This window comes from Haliotis asinina, chromosome 10, assembly GCF_037392515.1.
Source record: "Haliotis asinina isolate JCU_RB_2024 chromosome 10, JCU_Hal_asi_v2, whole genome shotgun sequence".
Classification (NCBI taxonomy): Eukaryota; Metazoa; Mollusca; class Gastropoda; order Lepetellida; family Haliotidae; genus Haliotis; species Haliotis asinina.
Genome location: NC_090289.1, coordinates 12,221,857 through 12,239,840, shown reverse-complemented (window position 1 = coordinate 12,239,840; position 17,984 = coordinate 12,221,857). Strand labels below are relative to the sequence as shown.

Sequence of the window (17,984 nt, the reverse complement as noted above, 5' to 3'; positions counted from 1 at the left end):
AAAAAAACAAAAAAACAAAACAAAACAAAACAAAACAAAAAAACCAACAATGAAACAAAATATACACTCATAAAGCATACACATAATTTTCTATTCACATTTTTCAAAATCAACCAACGCGTAGTAACCAGCTTTGTTAAGGTGTCTCGGTCTTGCAAATGTAAGGGTGAATCTTCTCTCTTAAAACAATTAGTATTCGCCTGTTCTTTGGAAGTGGGGAAAGCTCTGGAATAACTACAATATAATATTAAACAAACACGTACTTTTCTTCTCATTTCTGTCCAATTACTGAGTTATATCTCAGATTTGTATTTCAGCTGGAACTGATGTGCCAAATAATGATTTAAACAAACTCTACCTTGGGGATACTTTAACAGCTGACTGAGACGTGAACGAACCAGGGGGAACAACTCTTTCTGACATAGAGACACTCGTGACCGCTCGCAGGTTTCCTCAACGCACGCGACTTTAGGTTGTCCGGGCTTTTTGTGAGATGATTTGCTGATTGCATTTGATAAATTAAACATGGCAATTGATGCCATGGGTTACTTTTTTCATTAAACAGTCTGAAGTTCATATTGAAATGCGACAAGCATAGTCGCCTTTTATTGCACGCATGGGTTGCTGAAGGCCTATTCTACCCCGGGACCTTCACGGTCCCATCTTATAGAATATGCATAGTTCAGGTATATTTCACTTATACAACTGCGTGTAACACTATATAGAATAACACAGAAGGTAACATACCAGCACCAACATCACTACCGTTATACTGCTTCTAGTATTATTAATTAATACTGCCCTTGCTGCTATTAGTGCATCTACTACTGCTGCTGCTGCTGCTACTACTACTACTACTACTACTACTACTACTACTACGAGAACGACTACTAATAGGACGAAGACGACGGCTACTAATGCTGCTCCTCCTCCTACTACTACTACTACATCCACTACTACTACTACTACTACTTGCTGCTACTGTTGTAACTACCACTAGAAATTCTGTATCAAATGACCAAATAAATTATGATTTCTTGTATTGGTCAGATCGATGGTACTACTTATATTCCGACGAAAGTGGGTGTTTATTGGGGGACTTAACTGGACACAATAATCTGTACATAGAATAGATGAGGTGACGAATCTAGAGAGGAATAAATAAATGATCAAGTGAAAGTGTAAAAAACATAACATATTAGACACATTTTGACCCATGTTTGGTCTTTATCAATTAGACATACAATTGGCTATGGCCGAAGTAGTGCAATTATTTGCATATCTATCGGCTGAAGATTCATGTCCTACATCCGTGACATACATCACAATGTCACATTGTTGATATTACTTAGAACCGTTCGTGTTGGTAGCGCCCTTGCTTCGTGTTGGTGGTATCCGGATCCGGATTAAAACTGATCTTCAGTAACCCACGCTTGTCGTAAGGGTGGTCAGGCTCGCTGACTTGTTTGCCACATGTCACCGGTTTCCAGTTACCCTGATCGATGCTCATGCTATTGATCATTTGATTGTCTGATCCAGACTCGCTTACTTATATACTGCCGCAACATAGCTGGAATATTGCTGAATTAAAACTAAACTCGCTGCTATATAAAATACAAACGTATAATCAGATACAACAACATCCATCAAATACCTTTAAAGTATATCAGAGAAAAAGAAGCCTCTTGCGTCATGATAAATGGATTCCTTCACATTACATTGCATTTGTGCTCAGTCAAGCCTCTTTTAAATGGTATGCCATTGCAAAGACCTTCTTTTCAAGTCAAGAAGGCACATTTCAACAAGAATCGTCCAACCAGTAAACTTGCATGTTGTCTCGTTGTTTCTAGATGTCATAACTTGTGAATTTTGTATGTATGTGTATCAAAATAGTGATTTACTGAAAGAATCACATCACGGAGTGAGTATACTTATACGCCGCTCTTAGCAATATTCCAGTAATATCACGGCGGGGACGCCAGAAATGGACTCCACACCTTGTCCTCATGGGGAATCGAACTCGGGTCTTAGGCGTGGCGACCGATCACTTTAATCGTCGCCCCACCTTCATGTATGTGAGGTGCATTAACAGATGTTTGTGACTGAGTATTTAGCAATCCTAGCGAAATTGAAGCCGTTTAGTTATCGCCACGTTTGTTGCCTTCTGTCATTGTTATGTTATGATGTACCCATCATCCTGTGATGAGAGTCACTCGAGTGTCTGGCCCAGAATCGATTATTTGAAAATGTCTGTCAAATTAGAAAGGTAAGATACTTTATAGCTGACAACCTCTTTGTTATATTTTCTCGTGAAGATCCGGGGAAGAAAAGGTCTTCAGCAACCCATGTTTGCCATAAAAGGCAACTAAGCTTGCCTTAAGAGGCGACTAACGGGGTCGGGTGATCAGGTTCGCTGACTTGGTTGAAACAGTCATGTCATCGGTTCCCAGTTGCGTAGATCGATGCCCATGCTGCTGATCACTGGATTGTCTGGTCCAGACTCGATTATTTACAGACCGTCGTCATGTAGCTGGTATAATGCTGTGTGCGGCGTAAAACAAAACACACGCAATTAGTCAGCTTTATTATATTATGATGCGACGTTTCGGTGCAGCTTATGTACAAGGATGAAATAAAACAACACGAATTAACTACGTCGTACATACGTCGTATATCTGGAACATTGCTGAATGAAACAAAAAAACATCGTTCTGTTATTTGTTCACCTTTTATAACTTGTTGACTGAGTGTAATTTATAAGTGGGCCAATCATTTTGATGGGAAGTGACATTGTTTGAGAAATACGGAAAAGTTCATCTACCATCTTTTTTCAGTGTGGCTAACCGTTACCTTTATCACATGGAGACATACAACATACAGACAACATATCATGGCACATAGTACCTGTATAGTCTGTCTAACAGTCCCTGAATCAAAATATATTCACAACTGCCCAGTCCTTCCTGCAATGTCCGAGTACGAAGTGAAGCAAGTTCACGTTTCCTCGGGTTCAAGGTCTGAATTCCCATTTTTCAGTGAATTTAAAAGGATTTTTTTTTCCGTTTTTATCAAAATTGTATGTATATTTGAGAGACTTGACATTAGTTTAAGTGCGTGTACAACTGCACCAAGTATATATTGTACCTTTCATGCTATAGAGAAAGATTAATATTTTACAAACGTATAAACGTATACTAGTATCAGCAATGTATAACATACTAGTATACAAAATGTATAGCATACTAGTATATAAAATGCATAGCAAACTAGTACATAAAATGCATAGTCTGTCTCATTTTGTCTGTGTATTTGAGAGTACACTGAACGAATGCTACATAAACACTGAACGAATGCTACATCCTCACCTCCTCCTCACTTTACAGAAATTGATATTTTTAGGAATGCCCTTTTCGATTTCATACACTGAACGAATGCTACATCCTCACCTCCTCCTCACTTTACAGAAATTGATATTTTTAGGAATGCCCTTTTCGATTTCAAAAGGATTTAGAGCCACCTCCATGCGGACTGGTGGTGTGGATTGAAAATGTAAGAACGACAATGGAATAGCCAACATAAAGTCTTTCTTTTTTCGAATTTTCCGTGAATTCATTTTTTTCAGATTGGAAAATAGAAGGTTTATTTTTCCTTGCATACGATTTTCCGATAAAAAAGATTAAATTCCCATAAACGCTCAAGTACTTTTTGATAGCCAAAGTAAAGACAGACCCATCGTTTAAAGTGTAATAAATAATTGAATCCAAACAAAACACGGGAGGCAAAGTGGTTGATCTGCGGTAATTTATAACATTGAGATATTTAAATTCTGATTTACGACATTCTAGTTCGATGAACGTCCGTGAGAAAGGGAGACAATCCAAACAAACATGGCTAACTTAAAACAAAGAACGGACTCCCGTGAAGGTAGTTGTATTATTGTTGGTGTGTGCTTAAATCATTACACATGTGAAGCAGTAAATCATTACGAGTGAGACTCTTTAACCGTTTGACCATTTGTTGTCTCACGTGCAAATCGTGGTCGCCATTTGTCAGATAGAGTTACTTCCCTTGTCACAACTGCCATAAATCAGTTTCAGATGGTCGTTCAGCCGTCACGGTTGAATGATAGCGTTATGATTCGAAACAAAAGACCTCATTTATCTTGCTACTTTCTAATGAGTCTGCGGAACATAGTTTTGCCATTACGTAAAACATGTCACCTATATCAAAAATAATGAACGTTGTTTTTCTGTTTTGAACGCAAAGATTTCAATGAATGATTTGAACACTTGTTGATCACCTAGCAGTTAGTCTTTCAAAAGAAGACATTTAAAGGAACATTATCTAAATAATATATAATAGACTGAGAAACATATGTGCGAGTTTCGAGCATCGGTTCATTCGCACGGAGGCGAATATTTTCTGCCTGTGTAAACGTTGAGCGAATTTCGTTTTCGCCTTCATGCGAATGGTGGTCCTGTCCTAATCAACACGAACAATAGGGGACTTGTTTAAGCTCCCTCGACGAGGGCGAAGGGATAATTCGAACAGGTTAAAAACCAAACTACTATTCCGTTAAGAATAGTGCACTTTTGTTGTCTTATGTTCGACCAACAAAAAGCGAATCAGCTCGAATACATTAGGATGGGATTTCTCGACAAGTTTCTTAACTCGTCCATGCCATCCCTCCAAATTATTATTGGTTCTTGGGCCGAGGGTCAGGTGAAGGCTCCATGATGTCATGTCATCGGGGACACCTTCCATCCAGGTGTCGGTGACCTAGTCACCCAGTTGATGACATCGGTCATCTTGTGGCATATCAGCTAGGTAGGGTTTGGAGCCATAGAGTTAAAGTTGCAAACCAACCCATTTCTGGGAAACCCGAACTGCGCTGTAATTATTGTTATTTTTGTATTATTATTATTATTATTGGTGGGGAAAAACGTTCACCAACATGATAAGAAGAGAACTGTTCACCAACATTTTGAGGTGGGTAAGGCGATAATCCTTTCCCATTCCTTTCTGCCACATCGTCAATCATCAAAAAGTACCGCTTTTCGTCTTCCAGCGAATAGCCGAAATTAATAATTCGACTTCGTGCGAACACCACTCGGCATCGAATGGAGAAGAAGAAGAAGACATTACAAAGCATGCATAAAACATGCATGCATATAAATTGCAAATATGGTGGTAGATGAATGCCGACATTCTTTATAATAACAGAATGGATGGAGACTGGCGATTCCTTTCCAAACTATATACCTGAGATATTAATAATAACCACCTCCCCCGGCCAAAGGTCAGACCCAACCAAACATCGAACACACTTAACCCAACACGACTAACTCTGAAAATCCAGATGTTTATAATTTCGATAGAAACGAAACCGCCCATTTTAAATTTAAAACGAGCCCAAGTGAGAATGGGAGATTCAGAACCTGAGGAAATCTCTAGAGTTGCCTTATTGCAATGTTGTAAAAACCTTACAATAACATTTTATAACTATCACAGAAACTCTCATAATATATCAAAGTGGATTATTTCACAAACCGTGTTATTTTCTGGTGCACACTGCTATTATCGACGTACCAGACAATGCTATTAAAGCAAATATACCTGTCCTCGAAAGTCTATTCTGCAATAGGCACTAAATTTCAAAACAAATGTACTGCAGTATCTTAAACATATGGTCAGTGCAATCGTATCCCCGTTCTTCATTTATGTGTTTAGTTGGGCTTCTCCGAAACACTGCACTTGCGATATGTGTATTAAACAGTTCACCACTGAATAGCTATGTTTTATATGGTTTCATTCTTAACGTCTCTTTATTTCTGTGTATATATTCCATTTGCTTGGATTTTAATGCCACGTCTTCACCTCAAATCCAGAAATGTTGTTCTCTTGGAAAAAATCCCATTAATATTAGTTTAAGTAGTTTAAGTATATATGCCCATTTTGTCAATTGCCTTCCTCAATTTGTGTTTTGAAGCTACCACTGTCTGAAAATATTAGCTAACCCAGCAACAACCCAGCAACAACCCAGCAACAACCCAGCAACAACACGGATTTTTAAAATTCAAAATTTTGATTTATACATTTAATATTATATAGTTACATCTGCAGAGCTCCAGATAAGGTGCGTATTTGCGTATTTTACTCAATAAAAATCAGAATTTCTCAATTAATTACAAATCCTGGAGTACGTGTCAGAATCACTCAAAACCCAAGACGTCTGTAATACCTTACGTACTTAACTAACTCAATTAACTAAGTTCACTTACGTACGATTCGTCGTGGCGCCCAAACTCTCTCTCTCTCTCTCTCTCTCTCTCTCTCTCTCCATACATACATATATATATATATATATACACACACACACACACACACACACACACACACACACACACACATACACACACACACACACACACACACACACACACACACACACACACATATATATATTGGCAAATGCTGTTATAGAGTATATATATACACTTACGTACGATTCGTCGTGGCGCCCATACATACATATATACATATATAGCCACTGTCCGGGTTTTACTCGAATAGCCACATGACTTCAGTGTCGAGTATTTAGAAATTGCTGCAAAATGTTTGGCAATGTGACAATTACTAAAAAACATTAGTCTCTTGAGATGCATTTATATTCATAAGAGTTAAGTACCCAGCATGTAAAGGATAAGTAGGTCTGTGTGAAAGTACTCAATTCTTTAAACTAGTGGGGGTATACAAAATGCTATTTACTCCTAAAAAATGCAATTACTCATACATAAACAGACATGGGAGTAAATAATAAATTGCTTGAAAAAATATCTGATCAGTATATAATTAGTCTCATACTTTGGGGAATTAATACAATTATATGCAATGCACAGTATTTCTCGTGTGTAACTTTTAATCAGTTGTGATCTGAAGAATATTTTTTCACAGTGTCGTTACATGAAATAGAACAAAAATATGTTCAGACCGGTCTGAAATGCAATATTTTTCAGACGAAAGTAGTAGATTTGACATAATATTGAAGTCTATTCTTTCTTTTATTATGGGAAACGTTTTTTTTTAAGTCATAGGCTAAATATATGGTGAAATACTATACATGTTACTGTCATAGCAAAGTAAATATGTAGTATAATCGTTTTCAAATAACCACTAAAGGGATAAAACGACCTAATAACTTAGTTTATCAATATCCGTTGACTTTATCCTCCGAAAGGTCGTTTCGCAGTACACAGCCTCTATTGTCATGACATAGGCTTGTGACCTTCAGTCATACTTTGGACAGGCCATGCGTTTCCCATTCAAGAAGTCTACATGACAACTGACCGGGCAGGTTGTTAACAACGTAATCAACAGACTGAATATGTCTGTTTGAATTCTTGGAATGCAAATTATGCAATTCCACACTTCACGCATGACCGCAATTGAAACAGGTGCGTCACCCTCGGGCACATGTCTTGCCATATAAGGTAGTAATGACACATTCCAATCGATAACTTTGAAAGGTTTTCTATTTAATACACTGCATCAAAACCTTTACGTACATTGTTTTGTTAGATATTAATATATGTGCACATTTATATCATTGAACTTTTGTCGATCCAAATCGACAGCCACTTAACACATACTTATGCGTAATATTTATCGATTGTCATAAATACTACTTTCTACAACTTATATATTGTATAGCTATCGCCATTCAACGAAGAGTATTTATTACAATGAACTGTATTATCGGTTCTTATACCAACAATATTTCAAGTATTTTGTGTTTTTATCATGGTGTATTATAAATGTATGTTTTGCTAAAAAAACGCATTGGCAATTGAGATGAAAAATTTTTGTATGACGATCATGACTAACTTCTTATTCATCGAATGTTTATCCATTCCAACGATATGTATTTTAACCTCAGTATCTCAGCTTTAAAACTTTCATCCACATAGTAGTTTTCATGTTTATATATAACAAACGTCACTCTGGACATATAATCGTAAATAGTGCTGAAAATAGAAACAACGTAAATAGAACAGACGCTCAAGAAGTTTGATATTCATTTGAAGGTGCAATGCAGTGAGTTTCCTGAAACTAGTTGCGTTACAAGTAGGCTATAGGAAACCTGTACATACCGGAAGTACAGTGATTCATCCTTCATTGTAGAGTTCAAAATGGTGAGTGAAGGTGCTTGGTGAGAAAAAGAGATCGATTTATTTACATATGTTCGAACGTATTACTTTTGTCATGGAATTGCATGCTGTTAAATTTGCTCTTTATCTTTCTTGTAGGCGAAACTTTCAGAAGATCAGATTGTTGGTAAGTAGACACTATTCATCCGAACTATGTCTTTTCAGGGGCTTGTCAACAGTTGCAAATATCTAGGCCGCCCTTTCAAACGGGAGATTTAATAACACTTTGGTGATGGAATAGCGTTATATCAACGCAGTACTGCATTTCATTGCTTCATTTAACACCTCCGAAGAGAAATCGCATGTTAGATAAAAGTTAATATCGATAGGTGTCAAAACAAATAAACTGCTATAAAGGTGGACCACACCCATTTCCGTGTGGCGTGTAGAGAAGTACAATCATGGATATATGTTTTGTGTTTTATAATGTTCGGCTTTTAAATGCAATATCATTTTGGACGTATTATTTTGCTGTTTGCTTGTGATGCTTGTTTGTTGTTTTAGCACTAATGTGGCATTAGGTACAGTGTTTTTTGTAAATATTTTGGTTTGGACAAGAAAATACAGTGATTGACAATGACAGTGTATTTCACCAAACAGTATTCACCACAGATACTGCTTTCCCCAATAACCATTTATAAAACGGTCTTCATGGTCTTTGCGAACGTTTCCAGATTCTCATGTTTTTCACCTGCAGTGAGGTCACAAGATATATTAGAATTTACATTGTAACGGAATCAAGTTCTCTCTTCCGGGTAAATTTGATGCAAAAATCACTAAACATGTTAAACATTCATACATTGTTACAGGGACTTAACAGACAGGTTGACTTCTCGAAACTATGGTTTTTAATCTCAACCACAAAACCTAGATTTTCACATGCCTGGAAAATCTTGACATTTATGTTAAGCATGTTAAGTAATCTGTCTTGTGTACAGTTTCCGCCTATTTGTGAGCACTTAATTGCTCCATGGCTACTGAATCATGCTTATAATAATAAAAACAATTGTTATCTATGTAAGTAACACTGAGCAGGGTTACAGATAAGGGATGTGCAGGTGTACTGTACACCTTAAAATTAAAGAAGTATGCCATAATATAAGATTTCAAGCGTATCATGTGTGCACACAAATACCTTTGTATCTCTAACATAGCTAAAAGACTGTTTAGTATTATATATAGTTAAACCCATCACCAACTCACAAAAACATGTCACTGCATTAAAATTCTCAGTTCACCTCTACTTTCATTTTGGTTAGCACTTATAACAAAAAGTGCATAAAATCAGGTATGATGAATTCCAACATATTGTTTTGGGAAGATCATCCCTTGAAGTGCTGGAAATAGATTCCTGCCTCCTAATAGTCCTATTAAGAAGTACACAATAGTGTTTGGCATTTGTGAAGATAAATTTATGTGTTTTGCAGAAATCCAGGAGACCTTCAACCTGTTTGACCAGCGGGGAGATAACAAGATAGCGGCCCACCAGCTGGGAGATGTTCTCCGTGCCCTGTCTCAGAACCCCACAGAGAGTGAAATTAAGAAATGTGGATATGCTTCCAACCCAGGTACAGTACTCACATTCACAAAGTACTGTGAATATCAGCTGGGTTGTGTGACTGTTATGTAGTGTGTATGTTGAAGACATTATCTCTGTAATTAGTTAACACTGAATAAACTTTATATGCTGCAGTTGCTAGATTGGTATAAATGATGAAATCAGAGGTATGAATGAACTTTCATAGAGGCTGGCAGGCATTCTAATCCTGTAAATCAGTGTAATGTAATGCGGTGAGATAACTTGTGTAATTTTAGTTAACACAACTAAGTTTATTTCTCTAAAACAAATTTCTGTTTAAGTGCAGATTACGGTGTAAGTGTATTGTGAGCGCCATGTATATTAGCAAATTCAATCTGAATAATTCTACTTGTGGGTAACATGCTGCTTCAAGCATGAGAACAACTATACAACATTTAGTAATGTCATCTGTTTACTTCTTATTGGTTCTAATGATTGGTACCTATAAGTCTTACAGTAGACATTAGATAAAAAAGTTCAGGATATGCAGGAACTTAGATTGATACAAAACATTTGTGGAAATAATTTTGAATTGGTTTATATCAGAAACGGAATGAATAGTACTGAAATGTATTTCTGAAGTGCAGGTACCAGCATATATTATGATCATAACACTTCTGTTGCCTGGTGGGCAGTGGGGTAGGCTACTGATTAAAGCATTCATTCGTCGCATCTAAGACACAGGTTCGATTCCCAGTGAGGGTACAATCTATGAAGCCCATTTCTGATGTTCCCCTGTGGTCATATTGTTGGAATAAGGCTAAAATTGACATTAAACAAAACTCAGCGAACATTTGTTTACCTGGTTGAAGTATGATAACTCCATATATTGTCTGAAGGAGTGGGTTGCACTGTCTCCACATCTCGCAGTTCACTGTGCGGTGTCCATTAAGCCTACCAGAAACCTACGATTGTGGAATTCATTCATAGTCCACTCCATGGTTTCAAGGTAAGTTGACCCGTGAAGGTCCCGGAGTAGAGTAGGCCTTCAGCAACCCATACTTGCCATAAAAGGCAACTATGCTTGTCGTAAGAGGCGACTAACGGGATTGGGTGGTCAGGTTCACTGACTTGGTTGACACATGTAATCGGTTCCCAGTTGCACAGATCGATGCTCATGTTGTTGGTAACTGGATTGTCTGGTCCAGACTCGATTATTTACAGACCACTGCCATATAGCTGGAATATTGTTGAGTGCGGTGTAGAGCTATATTCATTCACTCACACAAGGTATAAGTCGCAACCATACCCATGAACTTGAGTCAAATTCACCAAACTGGCCCAGGTGGCATCACTTTCTGCTTTTCCCCGACATGAAGCTGACAACCAGTTGTATTACTGCAATACTTACCAAAGTGGTATGAACGCAACATTCGGTTAACTGCTCTTTAAATTGGTTTTGACAAATAGTTAACATTATTGCTTGTCTCACAGCCATTTGATTTGAACATTTCAGATGCCCGCATCTCCTTTGAGGTGTTTCTCCCCATCTGGCAAACAGTCTCCAAGAACCGCACGGTCCCACCACTAGAAGACTTCATCGAAGGGTTCCGGGTGTTCGATAAGGATCAGAACTTCTACATTTCCAGTGCTGAATTGAGACATATACTCACGTCACTAGGTAAATGAATTGTCCGTTTTATTTATACACTGTCAAATGTCAATTTCCACACTGAAACAAATCTTGCAGCAGGGTGGCAATAACACATTGACTGACATCCCAGTCCAGTGGGTTTTTTTTCTATCGGGAATGCAACTTAGTGTATCACGCTGTATGGGTGTCCAGTTGATTTTCCAATGTTAATCATGTTGTTTATTTAAAAAATCAACAAGAAATTCGGACATTGTATTGAAAAAAATTATCAGGGCAAGTGATGTGTCACTGTACTGGAGTGCACCTATGTTTCCACCTCTGTACAATAAAATGTTGTGTTGTGAAACCAACAAACAGCAATGAAATGTTGCACAATTATCGATTGTATTGTAAACGTTAACAAACCAGTAGAATTCACTACAAGGGAATAAATATGGCAGTACAATTCACAGGTGAATACAAATTCAGTACACTGGCGGTACAATGTGACAACAATAATCGTCATGATTATAGCAGTGTGGTGAAGACACTTGTGATAAGTCACCTGTCTGCAACTATGCTGAAGCTTCCAAAATTCCAGTGTCATAACAAATGATCGTATAATAGGCTTCCTTAACAAAGTACAACATTCACAGAAAGTGTTCTGGGTTAGGATTCATGTTCTGTAACCCATGCTTGTGGGAAGAGACAACTCAGGGGATCGGGATTCAGGCTCTCTGACGAGGTTGGCACGTCATCGTATCCCAATTGCTGGTGTGTGGCTGTGTGCGTTGTAAAACTGAAGTCACTCACTCACACTAGTTACACGTGTAAAGCAGTAGTAGATGCGTTAGCTGGCTGAAGGATAATCAAAAAATGTGATGAATGAGACCGGGTTCATGTTAGTAGGTCACATAATGTCATTATCTTTATCTCTGATGTGTAAAGCACAAGTATATTGCCACATGTAACAATTGATATCTAATTTTAGATGTACAGGGTGGGCTCAGAATGAAAACATTGCCTCAAACATTTTCATGGTGTTTATTATGATGAAGGGAGGTAATTCAGTGGTTAATACATCTTTGTGCAGCATCCACAAGGTGTGCATGGCTAAGAATCCGTTTTGGTTCAGTCTAAGTATACTTATTTGCTACACTTTACTGACTCAAACCTTGCTAGGAAGTCACGTGAGATAACCTTTGAGATTGACCAATCAGAATACAGCTTACCATATCGCAAAAGTGGACATTCACATATACCTTTTGAACTAATAGCTTAAAAAGTTTTGCAACCAAATTATTCCGAATGCTGTTTTATGTGCGATGGCTGCTGGATAATGCATGTGGAACATGCTACAACTACTAGCAACAGTGAGTAAACAGTCACTAAATATAGCTTGTCAGTAGTGTACCTCTGTCCCAGATAACACAATTCTGACTGTTCCGTCTTTTACTTAGACGATACAATATGTGTCATATCATGTCACTGGATGCAGATGCTGAAGGTTGTGAATCTGTGTTGCAGGGGAGAAGCTGACAGATGATGAAGTTGACCAGCTGTTCCAGGGACAGGAAGATGCACAGGGAAACATCAATTATGAAGGTAAGGAAACAGTGCCAGTATACACAACTCAAACAAGGGTACAAAAAATACATGATCTTGACAACCTGTTGTCAGACTTCAAGTTATGTAGAAGTTTTGTAGCTGAATGGTTTGGATTGTTGATTTGTGTGCTTGCAGTTAGGTGCCTGATTCTGAGAGTGCTTTCAAATCCTACGTAGGTCTCAACCCCCAGAATTACAACTTACTGAGAGAAAATAATATTCCACATATAATATGTTATGTCATACTCTTAATTGTTTTAAAAATTAACTATGCATATATGCACAAGCATCTGCAAGTTAGTAGGGTAATGGGATTTCTGTTGCATATTCTAAACGAAGCTGTTTTGAGTGGCCATGGGGTAGTCTATTGGTTAAAGAGTTTGCTCTTAGTGTTGAATACGTGGGTTCGAATTCAATCATGAGTACAATGTGTGAAGCCCATTTCTGATAGACCATTGATATTGCTGGTGTAATGCTAATAGTGGTTTCAAACTAAAGTCACTCTGCTGTTCTGAATATGTACATGTGTTTTCAGTACACATTTTATTTGTTTGCAGAGTTCATCAAGATGGTCATGAATGGATGAAGTTATGTACATCCCTTCTGAAGATACAAGTCAACATGTCCTGCCCTTGCAGTGTGGACATCAGTCTTTAATCTTAACTGAGATGCACATATGGGCATGGTGGAGACTTTGAATCTTTTGTAAATACTTGAACTGTGAAACAAGAAACGCATCAGCTATTTTTCAACTCATTACATTCATATGTAACGAGACAGTCTGACTGAAAAGACAACCTTGGTCATTTCTGTTAATTTTTGTCAATCATCATGCTCAACGATGAATTTTTGTCTTGTTGGTGAAGATTTGATACTCAAATTGAGTATGTTACAACCTCAGCTATCTGGCTATAACTGATTTTCTTGTTTTGCTGTTTATGCTAGCTTTGTGTTCATTATTCCATCATTTATCACTTGCGCTTGTAACGTCCACATGCAAGACACTATACTCTTTTCGAAATATACAATTTTATTACACCCCTCCAAAATTGGCATACATTGTATTACAGACACATTTACTTTATGAACATTTGAAGAGACATCCAAATCACATCTACGTTTAATCATGATTTATGGGATGTGATCAAGACTTTCATAGTATGCAGTGTCCCAAGTTATAGATGAGATGCTTTCAGTGTTCTGTCCGATGTGCTGGTTAGTGGAGTATGGGGACAAAATGGAGGATGCTTTGTAAGAATGAACCTTATTTTTAGAAATTTGGTGATCTTCTTTTATCAAAAGCATAGAAATTATAGAGATAAGTAAGGAAACATCTGTATACACATTTATTGCTGTATTTATACCTGGTATATATATCATTCCATACAATTGTAGACGTAAGAATAAACACATTATATGAAGAATGTTTGTATTGTGTGCTTCTGTGGTTTTGCATTCTCATACAAGACCAAACGGATGGTGAGGTTGACTGGTGGTTAATGCATTGCCTTATGCCGAAGACCTTGGTTCAATTACCCGCATAAGTACAATGTCCGAAGCCCATTTCTGGTGTCCCCTACCGTGATGTTGCTGGCATATTACTGGAAGCGGTGTGACACCATACTGAAACTAGTAGTTGTAAAAAGACTAGATAACATACAATACACAGTAAGGTTACAACCAATCTGGCCACACAGTAAGGTTACAACCAATCTGGCCAAGTACACTGCAAGATAAATATTCATAAATATTCTAATTGCAGTACCATTATGAACACTGTGTACTTGTGTAGTAATTGGGTAGGAGCTTAACTGATATATATTACATTACATAAGTATTGAGTACATGTATTTAATTATACGAACGAGTAGGACATCTCAAATGCAAGCAATGAGCCTATCCTGTGGATGAGACAAGGGTGCCGACCAGCACAGCAACACACTGTGTCCAGAATATATCTAAATAAAATATATATACTCTCATAACTAAGAGTAACCACAGGCAAACTGTAGCGCAAATGGGGCTGCGCAGCATAGAGAATATGACAGGTCTTCATGCTCACTTCGCTCCCATGTAGGAAGACTGGTAATTTTCTGTATGCTACGCAACCCATTTTGCGCTACAATTTACCTGTGGAGTAACGCACACAGTTTTGCATGCCCATTGAAATGTTAAATGGCGCATACTGTATACACATGCCTAACTACAACAGAACTTAAATACCTTATTCTACAACACATTCAGACTCTCATCTCATGCTCACAAGAGTAAAGATATAGAAAAGCTGTTTGTAAGTAACTACAAAAGCTTACCATTGATAACCCTGGTTTAGCATTAGTGCATATTTATGTAGATAGACAATGGGTGAGATTTAGATAATAGCAAACACCTAGTTTACTTTAGTAGAACATGTTTGATGTACTGCAGCAAATATAAATATACAGAGATATACTGAACTAACCTTCTTTGGAAAATATTTCTGTCAGCTTGTCTGTTGAGTGACTGTGTGCAGGCTGAGTGCAGGCTGTGAGACAATAGGTTTTACTTGGAGAGTTAGCTTGGCCAATCAGTTGAGCACGTCATGGCTTGGGTTTGTTAAGGGCTTGAGGGACACGTGACCTATATTTTAACAAGTCTACTGATAAATATATATGCACATATACAGACTAAAAAAACACTAAAATTATAAAATCGCTTTGTACAAAGTTACATCTGGCACATCAGTCTGGACGATTTCCCCGCCAAATCCAGTCAAAAAGCAAGCCACGCTGACGTATTGATAATTTGAGAGTTACACCCGAAAAAAGCTTGACTCAAAAACATACGAGACACTCACAAGCATTGAACTCAGAGTTATATTTGTTTTAATCACTATTTTAATTATTTGTGGTTACTTAAGGGATATGACTTTCCCTTTAAGTCGATTCAGCGTTGACTTTTTGACAATTTAACAAAAGTGATCGATCGTTAAAGAATTGGGTTTGTGTGCAAGTTTGGTTAATTAATGTTCAATACACATTTCTCTTATAATTGTCAATTACATGCGTCAATCAACACGTACAGCTGTGTCTATGTTGTTAACTGCTTACGGTGGAAATTTCACCTTGTTGAAAAGCGCAGTTTTTTCAAAGAAATTCAATTTTGATACTGGTTGAACTAAATTTGCTTTCATCGATGTTGATTTGACAACGGTTTATGTTTTTTCTGTTTTATGGATTGAGCCTGTTGTTACCTAATCTTTTTAAGCTTTTCAAACTCTGGTATTTGTGCATTATCTCATATCCATGCGTTGCGACATGTGACGCTGCACATCAGCTGAACTGGGTTTTTTTCTGTTGGGTTGTTTACCAGTGGTCAGTTTAATGATGTGGCCCTGCATAGACCGATGCCAGTTAAATATGTCTTTGATCATATGTTGATATTAGATTTGTGTTTCGTCAAAACCACTCCACGCGTTTTATGGAAAGATTTCCTGCGAGTCTTCAAATCAATACAAACGTTGTAACTTATAAGTGCGGCGATCTTATGTGAAATTCACACACAGACACACGTAGCTCTCACTATAACTGATACTATATTTTTCGGGTAATCTAGTCCGGGTTACGTTTTATCCCCCGGGTACTCGACTGAGATTTTTGTGCTACCCGTAAGAGCCCTACAGAACACATCCTCGATACGAGGGGATGTCAATAAGTTTCGAGCATTGAGCATTTTTCATACCCAGGTGTCACAGCCTATGGTACGACATTGAACCTTGGGGTGTAGCTGATGTGATATATAAGTTTTCGTATCCTACTCTCAGAAGTTATTGAACAGCTCATATTGACAGAAAGAGACCCCCTTCGCGTTAGTGAAAATGAATAAAATTGAGTATAGAGCAGTAATTAAGTTTTTAGTTCTTGAAGGAAACTCGGCGAAGAACATTGAAGAAAGGTTTTCAGCAGTTTATGGCAAGTCTTCCCCTTTATCTGCTACGATCAAACGATGGGTCAATGAATTTAAGCATGGTAGAGAGAGTCATGAAGATGATCCCCGTCCATGTCGCCCAACAACAAGCACTAGTCAGGAAAACATTGACAGAGTGCATAGACTTGTGCTGGAAAATCGTCGAATCACACTCCACGAGTTAGAGGAGACCACAGGCATTTCACACGGATCCATCGAGACAATTCTTCATGAACATCTCGCCATGTCTGAGGTGTGCGCAAGATGGGTGCCAAGAATGCTTACAGATGAAATGAAGCAAACAAGGGTCACCATAAGCAACTCCATGCTAACCAGATACAACAAGAATCCAGAAGATTTTCACTTTAGGCTAGTAACCTGTGATGAAACCTGGATCCACCACTGTGATCTTGAGAGCAAACAAGAATACATGGAATGGAAACATGTCACTTCTCCAAGGACCAAAAAGTTCAAAGCCTCCAGATCAGTGCAGAAGGTAATGGCGACAGTCTTCTGGGATAGCAAAGGCGTCATCCACATAGATTACTTACCAAAAGGAAGAACAATGAATGGGGAATATTACGCTAAATTGGTGAGGCAAGTGCGACAGTCAATGAAGGAGAAGCTCCGGGGCAAGATCAGACGTGGTATTCTTCTACATCAAGACAATGCTCCAGTACACACCTCTCGCGTTGCAGCCGCTGCTGTCCAGGAATGCAGGTACGAAACCAAGTGATTACCACCTGTTCCCAAATCTCAAGAAACACTTGCGTGGTCGTAGATTTCAGGATGATGAGCTTATTGCTGCTACTGAGGCTTGGTTTGAGGACCAAAATAGCGCCTTCTACAGAGATGGCATCAGCGACTGGCAAAAAAGATGGAACAAGTGTCTTGACTCACAAGGGGACCATATTGAAAAATAAATGTGGTTCATACCAATATTTTGTGTTTTTCTATGCAAGGCTCAAAACTTATTGACATCCCCTCGTATCTCCAGGGCATGCGTTCCGATAGCTAAGATACACAGCGTTCACAACATGAACGCTATGCCGCACCTCCATAGGCCGCAAGGG

General features: G+C 38.1%; 1 protein-coding gene across 1 annotated transcript; it reads left to right on the top strand.

The window, feature by feature from the left end:
• Positions 1-8,111: 8,111 nt before the first annotated feature.
• On the top strand, positions 8,112-14,390 carry LOC137299178 (myosin-2 essential light chain-like). Its single transcript, XM_067831740.1, has 6 exons — positions 8,112-8,192; positions 8,307-8,334; positions 9,635-9,775; positions 11,243-11,407; positions 12,887-12,964; positions 13,524-14,390. The coding sequence occupies exons 1-6, from the start codon at positions 8,190-8,192 to the stop codon at positions 13,550-13,552; spliced, it is 444 nt and encodes a 147-aa protein (XP_067687841.1). The 5' UTR covers positions 8,112-8,189; the 3' UTR covers positions 13,553-14,390.
• The last annotated feature ends 3,594 nt before the right edge of the window (positions 14,391-17,984 follow it).

What these genes read in the sequence shown, in the direction of transcription:
- LOC137299178 (XM_067831740.1), top strand. An exon ending in TGGATATGCTTCCAACCCAG is followed by an intron (nt 9,776 to 11,242) that starts GTACAGTACTCA and finishes TGAACATTTCAG; the next exon opens with ATGCCCGCATCTCCTTTGAG. An exon ending in ACATATACTCACGTCACTAG is followed by an intron (nt 11,408 to 12,886) that starts GTAAATGAATTG and finishes TCTGTGTTGCAG; the next exon opens with GGGAGAAGCTGACAGATGAT.